Consider the following 19,227-nt stretch of genomic DNA (forward strand, 5'->3'; position numbering starts at 1 on the left):
CTATTCTAGTTTCGGTAATCCTGGAAAGACAAGAGGGTAAACTTTATGGTTGGATTTCTCAAATACACTGTCATTTAAAATGGTAGGACACTTTCAAGAGCATGTATTCAGTCCAAAAGTTTGTATACTGTTCTTATTTTTAAAAGAAAGCCGCATTAAGTAAACATGAACGTACAAATGCATTGCTTCTAAATAGTCTGTGGATATTGAGAAAAAAATATACTAAGTGGTGTTTATGATAGAAAGCCCAAGAAACTTAAAGCATGGTAGGGTTTTCTTTCAATCTACTTTGTAACATAAAGATTCTCACAGTGGGATAATCTGAGTTAAAATTCACTGTGACTAGCATTCTAGTTTCATTTTTGCTGTGCTTTTAAAACAATCCTAAAAGCAGCAAGATAATTTGGGGGCTCCTACCAGACTAGTAGGCAGCCTCCAATTCTTCATTAGCATCTACAGTAATGGCTTTATATAGAGCTGGTATAAATCAGCTTAAATATCTAACACATGAATATAATTAGAAGAAAAAAGATAGTTTAAAAAAATCATATTCTATAATAGCTCCACTTAAAGTTCCATTCAATCCAATGAAGTACATAGAATCATAATGTATCTTTTAACAGGTTTCCCATCTGTGCATTGGAAAACTATTAATGGATGGAAATGTTACTATGTGAAGGGCCATAATACATAAAATTCTGCATCCCTTTCATCTGCCACCATTATGAAAGTTGGAACTGAAAGAGATAAGTGCCCTGTGGTGATTAAAATTTATTTTTATCCACTAAGCAATAAATCACCAGTAATTTACTTATTTGGGGAAATTCATGTAAATCCAAAAATAGATCCCCACCTTCAAAAAAACCTACTCAGCATGCTTCTCATCTCAGAACAAAGGAAATATGGAAAAACACATTTATCAATGTAAATGAAAGCACATAGGGACATCTCCACAGTTCATACAGATAATTCAGATCTAATTCAGATTTTCCAGCCAAACTTAATTGTCTAAACACATTGATCAATTCACCAGAACAATGACAAATCTCCCCTTAGTTTTGCATTTTACAATCAGTGTCAGAAACTCAATATTCTCCTTTAAATGAATACTGCCAAGAAATTAGGTTTTTGCTACAATGTTGCCATCAGGAGTCATCACTTTCCATTATTTTCATGTTCTGCTTAGCTGTTCTAATGGAAAAATGAAACCATAACTCATTTTTGACCTGGTGGTATTGTCAAATAAGGTTTCTTTTTAAAGATAACAATAACAACAAACAAATGTATGTCATTATTGGTCAAAATTATAATTTCAAGTTTCCAACCAAGGTGTGAACTGTTCTAAGGATAAGTAGAGATTTCAGAATAATTAAAAAAAAAAACCCTCAAATATGCTTTTACACTAAAGAAAGAACTTTTAAAAGCCAATCCATCTCCTACTTGGTAGATATCCAATTTATCCCTTCATTCTAAGTCTACAAATGTCTTCTTTATTACAAAAGCTAGAAATTAATTAAACTTTATAATTTGGCACATAATTTTTCAAAGGCTACTATATATTTTAGAAGGACTGATTTTCTTACAGATAAGTTCATTTCTTACCTTTCATAATAATACTTAAAACATTACACATACATGGCATTTCAGGAAAGGGAAAGAGAACATTCTATATTCAGAAGTCCACATTCTGCCCATAAAAAGTTCTGGGTTGTGTATAATCAGCTATGCACAGTATTTTTTTTAAGGGACATCAAGACAACCAAAAGAAGTTTTGTGTCTAGAAAAAGTGATCAGATGGTCTTTCAACAGTTCTCAGGAGTTGGGGTGTGGGGAAGGAGATGTCTATGGCATGTTAAATTACAATAAAAGCTTTCCAAAAACAAGACAGACCATGAACTACACTTAAAAAATGTGCTACTCCTTGCTTTTAAATAGATCGCATGTACATTGAGTGTAACAGGTCATATCCAAAATCATGCTAGATATGTCCTCTCTTTAAACTTGGGAACAATCAGTAAGAAAAATAAAGCTCATTATATTTTTTAATGCAAGTACTGATACCTTCATTCTCAGTTTTGCCAGCAGTTCTAACACTTTCAACCTACAGAGCAAAACCCCTGGTGTAGCATGGGAAAGCCTCCTTGAATCAGTGACCTTTCCAGGGTATAGGATTAACAAGAGTCTGACTCTCACAAGATAAAGCTGTACCTTTCTTCGCATTCAAAGGATGAGGGCAATTGCCTGCAATCAGCGGTGAATACAGCCTGTCTACACTGCCAGAGACCTGCCAATCACTCTCCCTCCCATTAAAAAAAAATAAAAATGGTTTTGAGGGCAGACTAGAATTTTTCAGCAGAGACCAAACCAACTGCAGTCAAGTTCAGGCTGAAAAACAGGAAGGCAGGGCAATCTCCCTTTTATTTCAAATGGATGACAAGACTGGCTTTGGAAAAAAACAGCCTAAAATTCTCCTTTTTCATGTCCGCTTTCTTGCCTTATTTGTGACACCTATCTTCCAAAAGTTTCTATGAATTTTTGTTTTTTTTTTTTTCAATCCTTTATTGTTTATTCAATGGTCAGGTGTGAAGCGCCACACTGTGTGCTGGCATTACAATTGTTGCCTGATAAGAACTCCTAATCTTTCACCCCTCCCACTGCTTTTAATCAAATGACTGAGTCATAGACTATCAAGCGTGTAAAGGTAGGATGATATGCTTAATTCTTAAAACATTTGAGAGTTATTTCAATTTGGCAGAAGCCAGAGTTACACGTTGTACTGATTTCTTTCCAAAGCCGATTCATTCTGACCTCTTATTAAGGTGTTGGGGACAAGGGGATAGGGTAGGAGAATGAGACTATCGACCTAATTCTATTCTCAGAATCTTCTGATATAGGCAGTGATGGCAAATTCAAGAAGAAATGAACAGTGATGCACCCTCTCAATACTTTAAGAATCCAGTCTCCCTGATCCAGTCTCCCCCAAAGATCCAAGATTCCAAATACTTTAACTGTCTCATTTAATACCAACAATGCACAAACATGGGGCTTTTTTTTTTTTTCTTTCTGCATAGACATTGCCCCTGGTGCAACACCTATGCAGGTTCATAAGGCTTTCTCTCAGTGTGCAAGTGAACAGCAGCTGATTTAAGGTCCTCATAGCAAGTTACAGAGCCCCCCACTGCTCACACACAGAGCTAAACCTGCTTCCGGTACAATTGGAAATGTTTTCTCTCTGGTATCTTTATTTATTCATTTTCCTCATCTGGAACATAACAATTGCTTTAAAATTAACTCTGTCAGGATTTCACAACTATCACAGGAATAGGCATCAATTCTAATTTGGTCCCCAGATCATGTTTCTTGTCGGTGTTTTAGTTTTAAATGGGCATCTGAGGCGATGCCTCCACCAGTCTCCTAGTTTTGAAACCCCTTTCTGCCCTTTTGGATTCCAGTTCTGCCATGACAGAGCTATCCAAAGGGAGTATAGGATTTCTCCAACAAAGCGTAATTCACTTCATAGGCCATGGTGGAAATCTGACCCCCTGGCCACAATCAACAAGAATCAAGCCATTAGGACTCTCAGAAAGTGGCTAATCACTCCTTTTTACCCTGTGGATCAGAGAGCAATTCGAAAAACTTACCCCTCCTTCCAGAGGGCTGGCTATCCACCCAAGTTCTCCCTGAACAGATCTGGAATCCAATAAGGTAACTGCAAAAAAAAAAAAGAAAGAAAGAAAGAAAGAAAGAAAGAAAACCAAAGAAAAATAGATTAATTTCCAATTGCAAAAAGCCAATACTACAAAAAACCATTTGCCTGAGCGTTTCCATATGTGCCGAGGGTGTGCATATCCAGCTCTGATCAAAACCTAAACTCGGTCTCACTTATGTAAATAATCATTACTCACTTGATCTTCTCCCCTCTTTAAATCTGCAGGTTCTTATTTATTTAACTTGCTTAGCATTTAAAATTCCATCCTGGGACTCAGTTGATTCATTTTCTAAAAAGGATGAATAGAGAATCTCAAGTACAATTCAAAAAATAAATATATCTATGTAAGGCAGTTACACTCCAGAGCAAAATCTGCATTCATCTCTGTCTGGTATCTACTAGAGTTATTTGTTTTTGCAAGTTTCAGATGACCGCATAACTCATCATCATGGTGACAGAGCCACAAGTGAATTCTATCAGAGAGTACTCAAAGGGTCATGAAAAGGCTCTCTCTCTTACCATTTTTTTCCCCCCTCCACCACCAAATAAATAGGCTCTAGATGTGGTATCCGCTGTTTTTTCAAATATCAAAGTTTCAGAAGGGAGGGATGGCAGACGTGTGGACTTAGGATGCAAATACACTTTCAGTATTCGCTTTCCCAGGTCTTTTTGAGGACAATTGGAGACTACTCCTTTGGAAGGAAGGATTTCCTCCAGGAGGAAATCACTGGTTTAAATTTGAGATGTGGAGGAGAGCTGCCGAAAAGATTTACTGTGCTTGTGGTACACCTATGAGCATGCATCCAAGCTTGGGACGACCCGGAGGTCGACTACACACCCCGCCCAAGCTGGAACAGTCCTAGGCACGGAGGGCATTGAAAAGGACGCCATGAATTCCTGAACTCTCCACATTCTCTTTCCCACCGAGAGCTGCAGGCCTGGGGTCGAAAGGCCTATCTCAAAGAAACCACTGGGTTATTAATTTGATCAGCGAAGATAGCTCTTTGGTCTGGGGGAGGGGTGGGAACGCGAACCCTTCATTCTTGCTCCAGCTCACCCCAACTCTGTCTTGCCCCCCGGCTCCTGAATTCTGCCCACCTCCCTATTCATTTCACCCCGACGTCAAAGTAGTTAAACCGAGCCTCTTTCTCCTGATTTTCTCGAGAAGTCTGAATTCCTAGGGTCTCTTAATTATTTTAAAATGTAGAGCTTTCCCTGGTTTGCTCCAGCCCGGAGTTGCGCCCCCCTCCTTTCTCTCCTCTCGGTCCCTAGAGAAAAGCCCGCTACATCCATTTGGATTTATGTAAGGTGGATTAGGGACACAAAGGGAACAATAAGACCCAATTTACAAAAAAAGGGAGGGAGTAGAAAGGGAGGGTAAAAGGGAGAAAAGAAAACGTGATGGGAATAAAAAGCAACAAAATGAATTAATTTTTAAGGGGGAGGAGGGGTCGGAGAGGGGGTGACCCCCCCCCACTTTCGACAGCAGCCTACAGCTTCATCAGCGCCTTTTTTTGTCTAGGTTTCCCAAGTTTTCCTTCCAAAAGAAAAGGCAAGGCGAGGGTGGGGGGGGGGGGGTAGGAAATCTCTACGTTTGGTGCAGAAAGGTCTTGAGGGACGTCCTAACAAGAGTGCGAAGTAGGAGGAGAACGCGGGATCCAGGATTCGGCTCAGAGGAACGCCTCTGGGGACTGAGGGGCAGGAGCGACCGAGACGGCCCTTCAGAGGGAGGGAGGAGACCAGGAGGGTAAGAGAGCGCCCCTTTCCTCCCAAGCCGAGCCGTGTCTGCCGGCAGGTGTGTAAATCTCTGGGAGCCTCCGTCTGGCGAGCTCTGGGTACCGGCTGCCCAGATGAAGCTAAGTTGGTTTTTGGCTCCCTCCTTCGGAATAGGGAAAACGATAGACCGTACGGGAACCGATGGACGGATCCTGGAGAGACAGACAGACTGACGGATGGACGGATGCGTGGATGGGGGAGGGTGGGGAGGTGGAGGAGTAGACGAGACGGATGCGCGCAGGCTCGAGGGCGAGCATCACCAGAACACACGCGCGCCCAATCGGGGCACTCGAGCTCAGGCACACAATTGTCCGCGTCCACGCGGGCACCCGCGCACCCACATCCACGCATATGCGCCCGCGCGCAGACACACACGCGCACGCAACTCGCCTTTCTCTGAGATCATTGGAAACTAAATGATCAACCCCCACCTCCACGATACAGGCACACACACAGTCCTCCCAGCACGTCCAAACCGACGCGCAGAAAACTGAGCACCCGCACGGAACCAGTCGGTCCCGCACGTTCCCTCCAAACTAACCCGGGGTACAGTTCTTGGGGCCAAAGCTAAAACTCGAGTACATTCAACTTGCCAGCGGGTTCCCCAGGTCTGGGGATGACTTAAGTAGCTTGGGGCCCCCTCAGCCGACAATCGCACCCCACAGGCTCGGGGCCCCAGTGGGGAGAAAGGTGTTTAACGCCGGGTGCTAGAAATCAGGTCACCGGCGCCCGCCGAGCGGCGCCACGACCGCTGTGCGGCGGAGGCTCGGAAGCCGGGTCCCGGGAAGCGCAGGGCTTGGGAAACTTTGCAGAAACCAGAGCTCGTAAGGCTTTCGCAAGAACCCGAGAGCACCACGATACCCTCAAGGAGCTCTTTCCCCCTCGACCTGAGCGCAGTTGGGAAGTGGTAGTAGGAATAGGTCCACAAATTTTATTTATTTATTTATTTATTTATTTATTTATTTATTTATCTTGGCGTTGTCTCCTGTGCGTCCCCTCGGGGCGCATCCACGGGCTGCCCTCGCCTGTGGATGCCGATAAACTTCGTCCTTTCGCTACAAACTTGGGCAACCCCTTCACACGTATGGGTCACCGCCGCGCAGCAGGCTGCCCGGCCTCTTCCCGCGGTCCCTTCGTGGTTCCCCCTCGTTCCAGCTCCCTTCTCCAGAGTCAGGGCGCACTACTCGCTCCGGGATCCCCCCGCACCCTCCGGCTTCGCACTCCCGGGGACCAGTCAACCGCCGATCGTCGCTTCTCTGTCCCAAACCGCAGAAAGGTCGCCCCGCTCTTACCTTCATTCGCGGGATACACTCTGGAACCGGTGACAGCGTCGCAAATCCCAAAGAGAAATGAAAAGAGGACAAAATAAAAAATCCCAGCCATGGTTCGTCGATGCCAACGCTGCTCCAGCCGCTTCTATCCCAGTGGAATAAATGCTTAACTTAGGAGTGCAGCAGGCTGAAGACATTGCCAAGGGGGTGGGCCCGACCCGTGACGTGCACCCGCCAGTCCGGGGTTCTCGGCCAATGGTAGCGCAGACGGCGGTACCTGGCCCCGCCCCTGATGAGCAGAGCCTGTCCCGGAGCCCCGCCCCCTCTGGGCTCGGCGGGGCGTTCGGTCTCCGGGACTGAGGGGGAGAGTTTTGCCGCGTTCCTCCCCCGCTGGACGGAAGAAGCGGGGTCCCCTGGTCGCCTCTCAGGGTTCCAGCCCCTGAGCGGCGGAAGGAGCTTTGAGAGACTCTGAATTGGTTGTGGGGGGGGGAGGTCCGAAGAAAGGTTGGGCACCCGGTGTCCCTCCTCGGGCGGTTTGAGATGGAGGAAAACGCTCTTTTATTGCCATTGAAAAAAAGTATCAAGTTGACCTGCCTCTTTACTGTTGCTTTTTTCTGAGGGTTGAAGTGTTCGCGTCCCGCGCTCCCCGACTAGGACTGCTCAGTCACTCCTGTGCGCGGCCACCCCCGCCACTCTGCTACCTTGCCCTGTTTCGTGCCTTTGGGGAGCATCTCCATAAGAAATGCTCTTTGGCGAGAGTTTTGGTACTGGGTTATTCCTTTATCCCAGGCTCCTAGTTGCCTGGAAAGCTGGACCTAATCAGTCCCCAACGTCGAGTGCGGCGCTCGGCCAGAAGCAAGGCTCTGTCCCTGTCTCCGGGGGCTGAACGAAAGACTTCGTAGCAACGGAGAAATCCCCTGGGGAAGCATCTCCGCACTCAGCCGTAGAGGTTCCCCCCCTGCCCCCGCCCCGGCTCCGGACAGGACTCCCCACCCCGGCAAGACGCCCGGAGGTGGCCTTGACTGCCGGGAACCGACTGCGTGCTTCCCGGTGGGGAGTCCCTGGAGCCGGGCCTAGCAAGTCCGGGGAGCAAAGGGTTGAAGCGAAGAGCTGATGAGGGAGTGCAGGGACCAACTGTAGTGCAGACGGGCCGCCCACCCGAGCTCAGGAGCTGGCCCGAGCCCCGGCTGCGGCTCGGCGCTCGGGGTCGCTTCCCCTGCGCTGGTCCGGACACTTCTTGCCGCCTCCAGGAAGACGGTGTGGGCGACAGGACTCGCAGAAATCCGCGCAGCCGCCCCTGCTGGAGTGTTCGAGTGTCCCTGTGGCCCTTCTAGGGGAGCCGGCAGCACTGGGCCCAGGTTTGTCCCGCGATGCCCCGGCCGCGGGCTCAGAAAACCGAGCGCTGCCCAGAGACCGCAACGCAGCAGGCGGCCTGGTGCCCGGCCCCCGACGCAACTCTCCGGACGTTGGAAGACGCCCCGACTCCTGACGACTTCTCCCCTCTTCCTTCCTCCCAACTGCCCCTCCTCTGACTCTCTGTGGGGTGAGGCCGGGTTTTCCTCCCGAGCCTGGGTCCCAGCGGGAGGGCGACCGCCGGGGGGTGGAAGCGCCTTTCCCCTCTCGGGTGGCGGCTGATCGTGAACCAACCGCGCCACCTGCCGGCCACTACAGGAAATGCGCGGCAGCCCCCCTACTCCCGCCCCCGGAAGGGCAAGCGGACAAAGACAGCACCACGCAGCCCGCCGAGAGTAGGTATGTCGGTATCTTTTCACCCACCCTTCCCTGTCCCGAGCCCCCGGGCCACACTTGTGGAGCTGTGACGGGAGGCCGTAGAGAGGACCCGGGAATCCTGTCGCACTTCTCGCCAGCTGGATGGCAGAAGACGAAATCAGAAAGCGTTTCAAGGAGAAACTCCTAGTCAGTATCCCAGGGGTAACCTGAATAGCTGCTATCCCTGAAAAATCCTAGATAAAGCGGGAAGGGTGTAAGGCAAGGTGCAGGAGAGAGGAGATCTCGTCCACGGTTTCAGATCATCGGCTTCTGGAGCACATCGTGTCTCCTCCCCTTGTGAAAATTTAGACCCGGAATAATATGAGCAACTTTTACTTGAGCGCTGCTGGGTGAGGCGCTGGGCAGTAGCTGTGTGAGCCTGGTGGCTTGGAGGGACAGCTCGTGCGGCTGCAGAGGTTTTGATTTCTCCGTGAAAGACCTGCTGAAATGTCACAGTCTGAGGAAGTGGATTTCAGTCTTTGTAGCTACTGATTTTACACAAGTAAAAGGGGGCAAAGAAATGCACACTTGGGATATACGTGTGTGTGTGTATAAATTATTTAACAACTATACGAAGCCCTTTAAAGGAATGCATTTCTAGGTTCTTTCATGCCCTGAGTTTCTAGGAAAAGGAGATGAATATTGATCCCTGTCATTCTATACACAGATGCAGCAGATAAAAGGAGCAATCTGAATTCTTTCTAAAACGTTTTTGAAACAATAGTTGCTAGTTGCCTCTCTGCAAGATTTGATTTTTGCATATATGGGTAGTTGAAATGGGAAATTGACTGCCTGCCTTCTTAAAAACAGTAACATTTCTAAGACTTGAACCAACCCTTCCCCCCTACCCTATATGCACACTGAATTTTAAAATGTTCCTGGCTACAGCTGCCTGAAAGCAAGGCTTCATTTGCTAGAGGACATTCAGTGACTTCGGTCCCCTTTTTTCTTCCCATTTCCCTTTTCAAGACCCAAAGCAGCCCAATAATCTGGAAACCCAAGAGACAGGAAATGCTAACTCGGAAAAACTGAACTATAACTTTCTCTTTAAAACATTTCTGGGCTGAAGATCAGAAATGAGCTGTTGCATACTGAAGTATTTAGGATAAAAGTATATGATAGCTTGGCTTTCTCTAGAAACATTCCAATTTAAAAAAAAATGGAAAAGAAAGAAAAGGTATAAGGGAATAAACAGATAAAACAGTATTGGAAAATTTGGTGTATTTTTAAGTGCTGAATAACGGGACTTGTGAAGTCATAACACTATCCTTTCTATGCTTATGTTTATTCAGTGTTTTCCATTAAAAAGTTGTAGTAGAATTTAAAAATAAAAGGAAAAAGAAATGTTAGTCACTCTGTTGTGTCTTACTCTTTGGGACCGCATGGACTACAGTAGCCCACCAGGCTCCTCTGTCCATGGAATTCTCCAGATAGGAATACTGAAGTGGGTAGCCATTTCCTTCTCCAGGAGATCTTCCAAATTACTCTTGTGACAACCTAAAGGAAAATTGTCCTAATCTAATAGACACCAATCTTCCTTAAAAAAAAAAACAAAAAACAAAAAACAAAAAACAGGGCAACAGTGAAAAATGATAGGGTCTTAGTCCATCAATGGACCAAATGGTGTTGGTCCATCCACCTTCTATGCAAACCCTCTACTTTATTAGAAAACACCTTGGAGTTTTCAGACACTTGAGAGTACTTAAAATAAATCACTCAATGGAGTCACAAGCATACAATAGAATACTACATCAAAAGCACCTAGAATCACCTGCTTTTAATATAAATTGGCTTGCCTCGAGTACAACTAGCCTCCTAACTGCTGTAAGAAGTTGAGAATACTTTGAATCCAATAAGAAATATGTCAAAATATATAGTCTTATAAGCTTAATGAAAATAATAATTCAATAATTTGAATTTTTGATAAAATTTCTCTTTTTTTATTGCCTAGCATAGAAATTTGAGGTTCAAAGTACATTTTAAACGCTTATTTGAATGAAGGTTGAATTTCAAAAGTATCTTTAATGTGTAAAGACATTTTAAAATAATACCAGGTCTCTTAGAATATCTATCTCTAAGTGTATGGCCAGTTTTACCAATGTAACAAGACCTTTGGACAAATGAGCAACAAGAAAGAAAGTGCATGGAAGGCTAGAGAAAAGGTCAGAATGAGAATAGAAATACACTCTGCCTTTTACTAGATGCTCCGCCAGAGTATCTAGCTAGTGTAGCTGGACTTTCCTGGACTTCAGTCCGTTTACTATAAAATGGAGCTTCCAACAGTGCTCCAGTGACTTCCTGTCATTGCCAGAACCAGGATTTCCAAGACTGAAATCCTTACTTTGGCATTCTAACAGCTCTTTTACTAGCTGTGTGTCTCTGGGTAAGTTACTTTAACCTCTCTGAGATATGGTTTTCTTATCTGTGAACTGGAGATAGTTACATGATGCTTCTGAAAATTGAAAAAAATTTATAGAGCAGATTGTATGGTATTCAGCTAGTGGTCAGTAACTATTATTACTTTCAAATAATATCTCATTAGTAAGGATTAATATTTACTAAATGAGCAATCATTTGTTCAGCTTGAACCTTCTCTTCCACGAGGAAACCAAACTCTGTGATTTATCTTTTGCTCCCCATGAGGGGAGGAGGCTTTATTTCACCAACTCCTGGAGTAGGTATGGAAATAAATTCTAAGTGTCTCCTTTTCTTTCACTGTTGATTTATTACAGCTCACACTTGACTGCTGTGCTAGGTCACTCAGTTGTGTCCAACTCTTTGAAACCCCATGGACTGTAGCCTGCAAGGCTCCTCTGTCCATAGGGATTCTCCAGAATACTGGAGTGGGTTGCCATCCCCTCCTCCAGGGGACCTTCCCAACTCAGGGATCAAACCAAGGTCTTCTGCACTGTGGGACAGATTCTTGACTGTCTGAGCCACCAGCGAAGCCCATGAATACTGGAGTGGGTAGCCTATCCCTTCTCTAGAGGATCTTCCCAACCCAGGAATAGAAGTGGGGTCTCCTGCATTACAGTTAGATTCTTTACTAGCTGAGCTACCAGGGAAGCCCCTTAACTCTTGTATCCCTACATGATTTAACGAGATTTGAATCTAGGGATTGTAGCTGTCTTTAGAGGTAATATTTCAAAAATAATTAAATGAAACAAGGTGTCAGGAATCAAAAATGCTACCACCAAGTCAAGAAGTTGGTGATATTAAATAACCTAAGCTCTCATGAAATATCCACTTTCATCAGAAAAAAATGCTCCAAACTTCACCATCACCTGAAATACAGTGACCTGAAACATCAGGCGATGGGCTTCCTAAAGGTCCCAGGGAACTTTGTTGGAGATTTCATCTTTAGATGTCAAGGCTTTGATACTATTTCTTGCTAGCCCTTGACACCTGATGGGGAAAGTGAGCCACAGAGCTCAGGTCTTGACTGTTCAGAAAGGGTGAGAAACCAAGACACAGGAAAAGACCTTCAGAATTGCTGAGGCAGAAAAAGACAAGAAAGATAGGATGGGGATTATTACTCAGCCATTAAAAGAATGAAATAATGCCATTTGCAGCAACATGGATGGACCTAGAGATTGTCGTACTGAATGAAGTAAGTCAAACAGAGAAATACCATATGACAGCCTTTACTGCAGAATCTAAATAGAAATGATACAAATGAATTTATTTACAAAACAGAAACAGACTCATAGATTTGGAGAAGAACTTATGGTTGCCAGGGGGAACGACAGGGAGAAGTGTCAGTTAGGGATTTTGAGATTGACATGTACACACTGCTGTATTTAAAATGGGAAACCAACAAGGTTCTACTGTATAGTACAGTGAGCTCCACTCAATGTTATATGGCAACCTGGATGGGAGGGAAGTTTGGGAGAGAATGGATACAGGTATATGTATAGCTGGGGACTGGAATGCAAAAGTAGGAAGTCAAGAAACACCTGGAGTAACAGGCAAATTTGGCCTTGGAAAGTGGAATGAAGCAGGGCAAAGACTAATAGAGTTTTGCCAAGAAAATGCACTGGTCATAGCAAACACCCTCTTCCAACAACACAAGAGAAGACTCTACACATGGACATCACCAGATGGTCAACACAGAAATCAGATTGATTATATTCTTTGCAGCCAAAGATGGAGAAGCTCTACACAGTCAACAAAAACAAGACCAGGAGCTGACTGTGGCTCAGATCATGAACTCCTTATTGCCAAATTCAGACTTAAATTAAAGAAAGTAGGGAAAACCACTAGACCATTCAGGTATGACCTCAATCAAATCCCTTATGATTATACAGTGGAAGTGAGAAATAGATTTAAGGGTCTAGATCTGATAGATAGAGTGCCTGATGAACTATGGAATGAAGTTTGTGACATTGTACAGGAGACAGGAATCAAGACCATCCCCATGGAAAAGAAATGCAAAAAAGCAAAATGGTTATCTGGGGAGGCCTTACAAATAGCTGTGAAAAGAAAAGAGGCAAAAAGCAAAGGAGAAAAGGAAAGATATAAGCATCTGAATGCAGAGTTCCAAAGAATAGCAAGAAGAGATAAGAAAGCCTTCTTCAGAGATCAATGCAAAGAAATAGAGGAAAACAACAGAATGGAAAAGACTAGAGATCTCTTCAAGAAAATTAGAGATACCAAGGGAACATTTCATGCAAAGATGGGCTCGATAAAGGACAGAAATGGTATGGACCTAACAGAAGCAGAAGATATTAAGAAGAGGTGGCAAGAATACACAGAAGAACTGTACAAAAAGATCTTCATGACCCAGATAATCATGATGATGTGATCACTAATCTAGAGCCAGACATCTTGGAATGTGAAGTCAAGTGGGCCTTAGAAAGCATCACTAAGAACAAAGCTAGTGGAGGTGATGGAATTCCAGTTGAGCTGTTTCAAATCCTGAAAGATAATGCTGTGAAAGTGCTGCGCTCAATATGCCAGCAAATTTGGAAAGCTCAGGAGTGGCCACAGGACTGGAAAAGGTCAGTTTTCATTCCAATTCCAAAGAAAGGCAATGCCATAGAATGCTCAAACTACTATACAATTGCACTCATCTCACATGCTAGTAAAGTAATGCTCAAAATTCTCCAAGCCAGGCTTCAGCAATATGTGAACCATGAATTCCCTGATGTTCAAGCTGGTTTTAGAAAAGGCAGAGGAACCAGAAATCAAATTGCCAACATCCGCTGGATCATGGACAAAGCAAGAGAGTTCCAGAAAAACATCTATTTCTGTTTTATTGACTATGCCAAAGCCTTTGACTGTGTGGATCACAACAAACTGTGGAAAATTCTGAAAGAGATGGGAATACCAGACCACCTAAACTGCCTCTTGAGAAATCTGTATGCAGATCAGGAAGCAACAGTTAGAACTGGACGTGGAACAATAGACTGGTTCCAAATCGGAAAAGGAGTACGTCAAGGCTGTATATTGTCACCCTGCTTATTTAACTTCTATGCAGAGTACATCATGAGAAGCGCGGGACTGGAAGAAACACAAGCTGGAATCAAGATTGCTGGGAGAAATATCAATAACTTCAGATATGCAGATAACACCACCCTTATGGCAGAAAGTGAAGAGGAGCTAAAAGCCTCTTGATGAAAGTGAAAGAGGAGAGTGAAAAAATTGGCTTAAAGCTCAACATTCAGAAAATGAAGATCATGGCATCCAGTCCCATCACTTCATGGGAAATAGATGGGGAAACAGTAGAAACAGTGTCAGACTTTATTTTTGGGGCCTCCAAAATCACTGCAGATGGTGACTGCAGCCATGAAATTAAAAGATGCTTACTCCTTGGAAGAAAAGTTAGTTAGACCAACCTAGATAGTATATTCAAAAGCAGAGACATTACTTTGCTGACTAAGGTCCGCCTAGTCAAGGCTATGGTTTTTCCTGTGGTCATGTATGGATGTGAGAGTTGGACTGTGAAGAAGGCTGAGCGCCAAAGAATTGATGCTTTTGAACTGTGGTGTTGGAGAAGACTCTTGAGAGTCCCTTGGACTTCAAGGAGATCCAACCAGTCCATTCTGAAGGAGATCAACCCTGGGATTTCTTTGGAAGCAATGATGCTAACGCTGAAGCTCCCATACTTTGGCTACCTCCTGGGAAGAGTGGACTCATTAGAAAAGACTCTGATGCTGGGAGGGATTGGGGGCAGGAGGAGAAGGGGACGATTGAGGATGAGATGGCTGGATGGCATCATGGACTCGATGGACGTGAGTCTGAGTGAACTCTGGGTGATGGTGATGGACAGGGAGGCCTGGCGTGCTGCAATTCATGGGGTCGCAAAGAGTCAGACACGACTGAGCAACTAAACTGAACTGAACTGAATTGAGTCTGTTTTCTGTCCACTTGAAACTATCTCAACATTATTAAATGGCTATATGCCAATACAAAGTAAATAGTTTTTTTAAAAAGAGAGAAAGGATGGGAGTTTTGAGTTCAGTTCAGTTCAGGAGCTCAGCTGTGTCTGACTCTTTGCCACCCCATGAACTGCAGCACATCAGGCCTTCCTGTCCATCACTAGCTCCCGGAGTTTACCCAAACTCATGTTCACTGAGTCGGTGACGCCATCCAACTATCTCATTCTCTGCTGTCCCCTTCTCCTCCTGCACTCAATCTTTCCCAGCATCAGCGTCTTTTCAATTGAGTCAGCTTTTCGAATCAGGTGGCCAAAGTATTGGAGTTTAAGCTTCAACATCAGTCCTTCCAGTGAACACCCCAGGACTGATTTCCTTTTGGATGGACTGGTTGGATCTCCTTGCAGTCCAAGGGACTCTCAAGAGTCTTCTCCAACACCACAGTTCAAAAGCATCAATTCTTCTGCACTTAGCTTTCTTTATAGTCCAACTCTCACATCCATACATGACCACTGGAAAAACCATAGCCTTGACTAGATGGACCTTTGTTGGCAAAGTAATGTCTCTGCTTTTTAATATGCTGTGTAGGTTGGTCATAACTTTCCTTCCAAGGAGTAAGCATCTTTTAATTTCATGGCTGCAATCACCATCTGCAGTGATTTTGGAGCCCAGAAAAAGAAAGTCTGACACTGTTTCCACTGTTTCCCCATCTATTTTCCATGAAGTGATGGGACCGGATGCCATGATCTTCATTTTCTGAATGTTGAGCTTTAAGCCAACATGTTCGCTCTCCTCTTTCACTTTCATCAAGAGGCTTTTTAATTCTTCTTCACTTTCTGCCGTAAGGGTGGTGTCATCTGCATATCTGAGGTGATTGATATGTCTCCTGGCAATCTAGATTCCAGCTTGTGCTTCCTCCAGCCCAGCGTTTCTCATGATGTACTCTGCATAGAAGTTAAATAAGTAGGGTGACAATATACAGCCTTGATGTACTCGTTTTCCTATTTGGAACCAGTCTGTTGTTCCATGTCCAGTTCTAACTGTTGCTTCCTGACCTCCATATAGGTTTCTCAAGAGGCAGTCAGGTGGTCTGGTATTCCCATCTCTTGAAGAATTTTCCACAGTTTATTGTGATCCACACAGTCAAAGGCTTTGGCATAGTCAATAAAGCAGAAATAGATGTTTTCTGGAATTCTCTTGCTTTTTCCATGATCCAGTGGATGTTGGCAATTTGATCTCCGCTTCTTCTGCCTTTTCTAAAAGCAGCTTGAATTTCTGGAAGTTCAAAGTTTGCGTATGCTGAAGCCTGGCTTGGAGAATTTTGATCATTACTTGACTAGCATGTGAGATAAGTGCAGTTGTGAGGTAGTTTGAGCATTCTTTAGCATTGCCTTTCTTTGGGATTGGAATGAAAACTGACCTTTTCCAGTCCTGTGGCCACTGCTGAGTTTTCCAAATGTGCTGGCATATTGAATGCAGCATTTTCACAGCATCATCTTCCAGGATTTGAAATAGCTCAACTGGAATTCCATCACCTCCACTAGCTTTGTTTGTAGTGATGCTTCCTAAGGCCCACTTGACTTCACATTCCAGGATGTCTGGCTCTAGGTGAGTGATCACACCATCATGACTATCTGGATCATGAAGATCTTTTTTGTTCAGTTCTTCTGTGTATTCTTGCCACCTCTTCTTAATACCTTCTGCTTCTGTTAGGTCCATACCATTTCTGTCCTTTATTGAGACCATCTTTGCATGAAATGTTCCCTTGGTATGTCTAATTTTCTTGAAGAGACCTCTAGTCTTTCCCATTCTATTGTTTTCCTCTATTTCTCTGCACTGATCACTGAAGAAGGCTTTCTTATCTCTCCTTGCTATTGTTTGGAACTCTGCACTCAAGGGTCAAGACTTTTCTGTCTGGTGCTGTATCTGAATTTGTGTTCAACTCTCATGAACACTTCTCAATTGCCAAAGATCATATGTTTAAGATGTAAAGTTGTCTTTTCAGCCCAGAGCAGGCAGGGCACCCACTCGTGGGGGTGGGGGGACCCAGTTGGAACCCAGTAGAAACCATCAGGTAACTTTTGTTCTCCTGGGAGCTGCAGAGAGTGAGGTGGAGAGAGGGGAAGACACCCAGTTCAGTTCCACAGCGACTCTGGAGCCCAAGACCAAAATTTTCAGAGACAATTCACCTCTCTTCAGAATAATGCAGAGCAGATCATTTACATCGTTTTTGGCTGCATTGGGAACATAAGTCAAACATCAAAACTATTTTATTTTTCAGGCATCAAAGCCATGCCCTGGAAGAAATGGAAATGCTTTTTACCTGGACCCCTGTGATAAAATACCTTGGAAATGGTGTTCACTCATTTTTACTCAAAATGCCAATGTAAAGCTTCAAGTTACAATCACTAAATATTTTAGCTATTAAATATTGCAATGTTAATAACCATGTTGATTTGTGATTATTAAAAGAGCCTTTGGAATTAAAAGTGTTTCATGACTAAAAACTTTTAATAATATATAGGGTCTCCCACATTGCAGGCAGAGCCGTTACTGGCTGAGCCACCAGGGAACCCCAGTATATATAGGACTATCCTCCAATTAAAAATAAATTTAAAAAATATTGAGTTAGCATAAACTGGAACTTTTTTAAAGCAAGAGAAGTAATTTTCTGGTTAAAGAACCAATTTTCTGAATGTACAGCAACAGCCATTCCTCCCCCCGCCTTTTTAAAAAAAAAAATTTGTTTCTGAAAAACTATGTGTAATTGCAGTGAAATGCTGCATGTAAGAAAAATAGTAGGATCATAAATATAATGTATGATTTAGTGTATAATGAGAATGCAAGTTTGGAAACCTAAATCTCTTTTCCTCCATCATCGTGTAAAGCATTTGTATAACGCTGGCACTCCAAATATTTATTTTGTAATTTCAAAAGATCTCTGAATATTCTAAAGATGTCTAAAATGTCAGCTATATACTGTGAACAAAACACTGTTGGCTGCCAATTCAGTAAAAAATGAACGTCATTGGCCATTGAGTCATCAGCCACAAAGCCACCTCCAAGGGCACACCCTGGGGGGGATTTAGGATAGAAAAAAGCAGGAGGGCAGTCTTAAGATGGCAGAGGAATAGGATGGGGAGACCACTTTCTCCCCCACAAATTCATCAAAAGAACATTTGAATGCTGAGTAAATTCCACAAACCAACTTCTGAATGCTGGCAGAGGACATCAGGCACCCAGAAAAGCAGCCCATTGTCTTCGAAAGGAGGTAGGAAAAAATATAAAAGATAAAAAGAGAGACAAAAGAGGTAGGGATGGAGATCTGTCCTGGGAAGGGAGTCTTTAAAAAGAGAGAAGTTTCCAAACACCAGGAAACACTCTCACTGGCGAGTCTGTGGCGAGCCTTGGAACCTCAGAGGGCAACAGAACTAGGAGGAAAAATGAATAAATAATTAAAACCCGCAGAATACGTGCCCAATGGTAACTCCCAACAGAGAAGAAGTGCAGAGGCCCGCGTCCGCCACAAGTGAGTGGGGGCTGGGCAGGGAGGTGCCGGCTGCATTGCTTAGAGTAAGGACCAGGCTTGAATGCCCTGGGGGGCAATCTGAGGCAACTAACTGGAGATAGCAAACCAGACTGTGGGATAGCTATCCCAGGAAAACCCTTAACCTCAGACACCGCCAGGCCCGCTCACAGAACAAAGGACTGAGCAGAGCTAGCCAGCTGTGGACTGGCCTATCCCCTGCCAGAGACAGGCAGGTGAGGGCAGCTAGAGCTGGAAGGGGGCAATCGCGGCCCCAGAGAGGCATCGTCTACCAAACTGCAAGCAGGCTTTGTTGCTAACCAAGACTTCTTGGGATTCTGGATGGTCAACATCCACTGGGAGGGTCGCAGCCAGAGATCAGCTCCCCAGAAGAGACACACAGCACCCCTGAGAAGGTGCACCAGTTGTACACCCAGAAAACCGAGTGGCAGGGACAGGGGAGGCGATAAGTTGCAGTGACCACGCTTGCCAAGCACCTGGTCACCTGAGCTGCTCGGACCTAGGAAGGGGACAAAACGCAGGCCCAACCGAGTCTGCACCTTTGTGGAGTACCTGAGTACCTGAACCTGAGTGACTCAGACCTGGGAAGTGAATACAACCCAGGGCCAGCTTCAAACAGTTCCCGGAAGAGAAACCTAGAGCCTAAGCAGTGTAGACAGGGAAAGCACACACGCCGTGAGCAGGGGCAAACCCAGTGTGGCCGAGACACTGCAAGCACACGCCAGTGTTATTTGTTTGCATTGCTCCTCCCTCCCCACAGCACAACTGAACAAGTGA

At 44.6% G+C, this 19,227-nt stretch overlaps 1 protein-coding gene and 1 long non-coding RNA gene across 5 annotated transcripts in view; one reads left to right on the forward strand and one right to left on the reverse strand.

The window, feature by feature from the left end:
* Positions 1-6,924, reverse strand: part of EPHA4 (EPH receptor A4) — a 177,115-nt gene extending 170,191 nt beyond the window's left edge. For all 4 annotated transcript variants that reach the window (XR_009599651.1, XR_009599650.1, XM_060411342.1 and 1 more), the window contains exons 1-2: positions 6,778-6,924; positions 3,642-3,709 (exon numbers count right to left, since the gene is read on the reverse strand). Coding sequence is in view for 2 of the 4 variants with exons in the window: in XM_060411342.1 (XP_060267325.1) it covers positions 3,642-3,709; positions 6,778-6,868 (159 nt within the window). In the remaining 2 variants the exon portion in view is untranslated. The remainder of the gene's footprint in view (positions 1-3,641; positions 3,710-6,777) is intronic.
* Positions 6,925-7,899: 975 nt separating this feature from the next.
* LOC121818756 (uncharacterized) lies at positions 7,900-17,353 on the forward strand. The gene is made up of 2 exons (XR_006058851.2): positions 7,900-8,508; positions 17,185-17,353. It is a non-coding gene; the product is annotated as an uncharacterized LOC121818756 (long non-coding RNA).
* Positions 17,354-19,227: the final 1,874 nt, after the last annotated feature.

The sequence above is a fragment of the Ovis aries genome, chromosome 2 (assembly GCF_016772045.2).
Source record: "Ovis aries strain OAR_USU_Benz2616 breed Rambouillet chromosome 2, ARS-UI_Ramb_v3.0, whole genome shotgun sequence".
Classification (NCBI taxonomy): domain Eukaryota; kingdom Metazoa; phylum Chordata; class Mammalia; order Artiodactyla; family Bovidae; genus Ovis; species Ovis aries.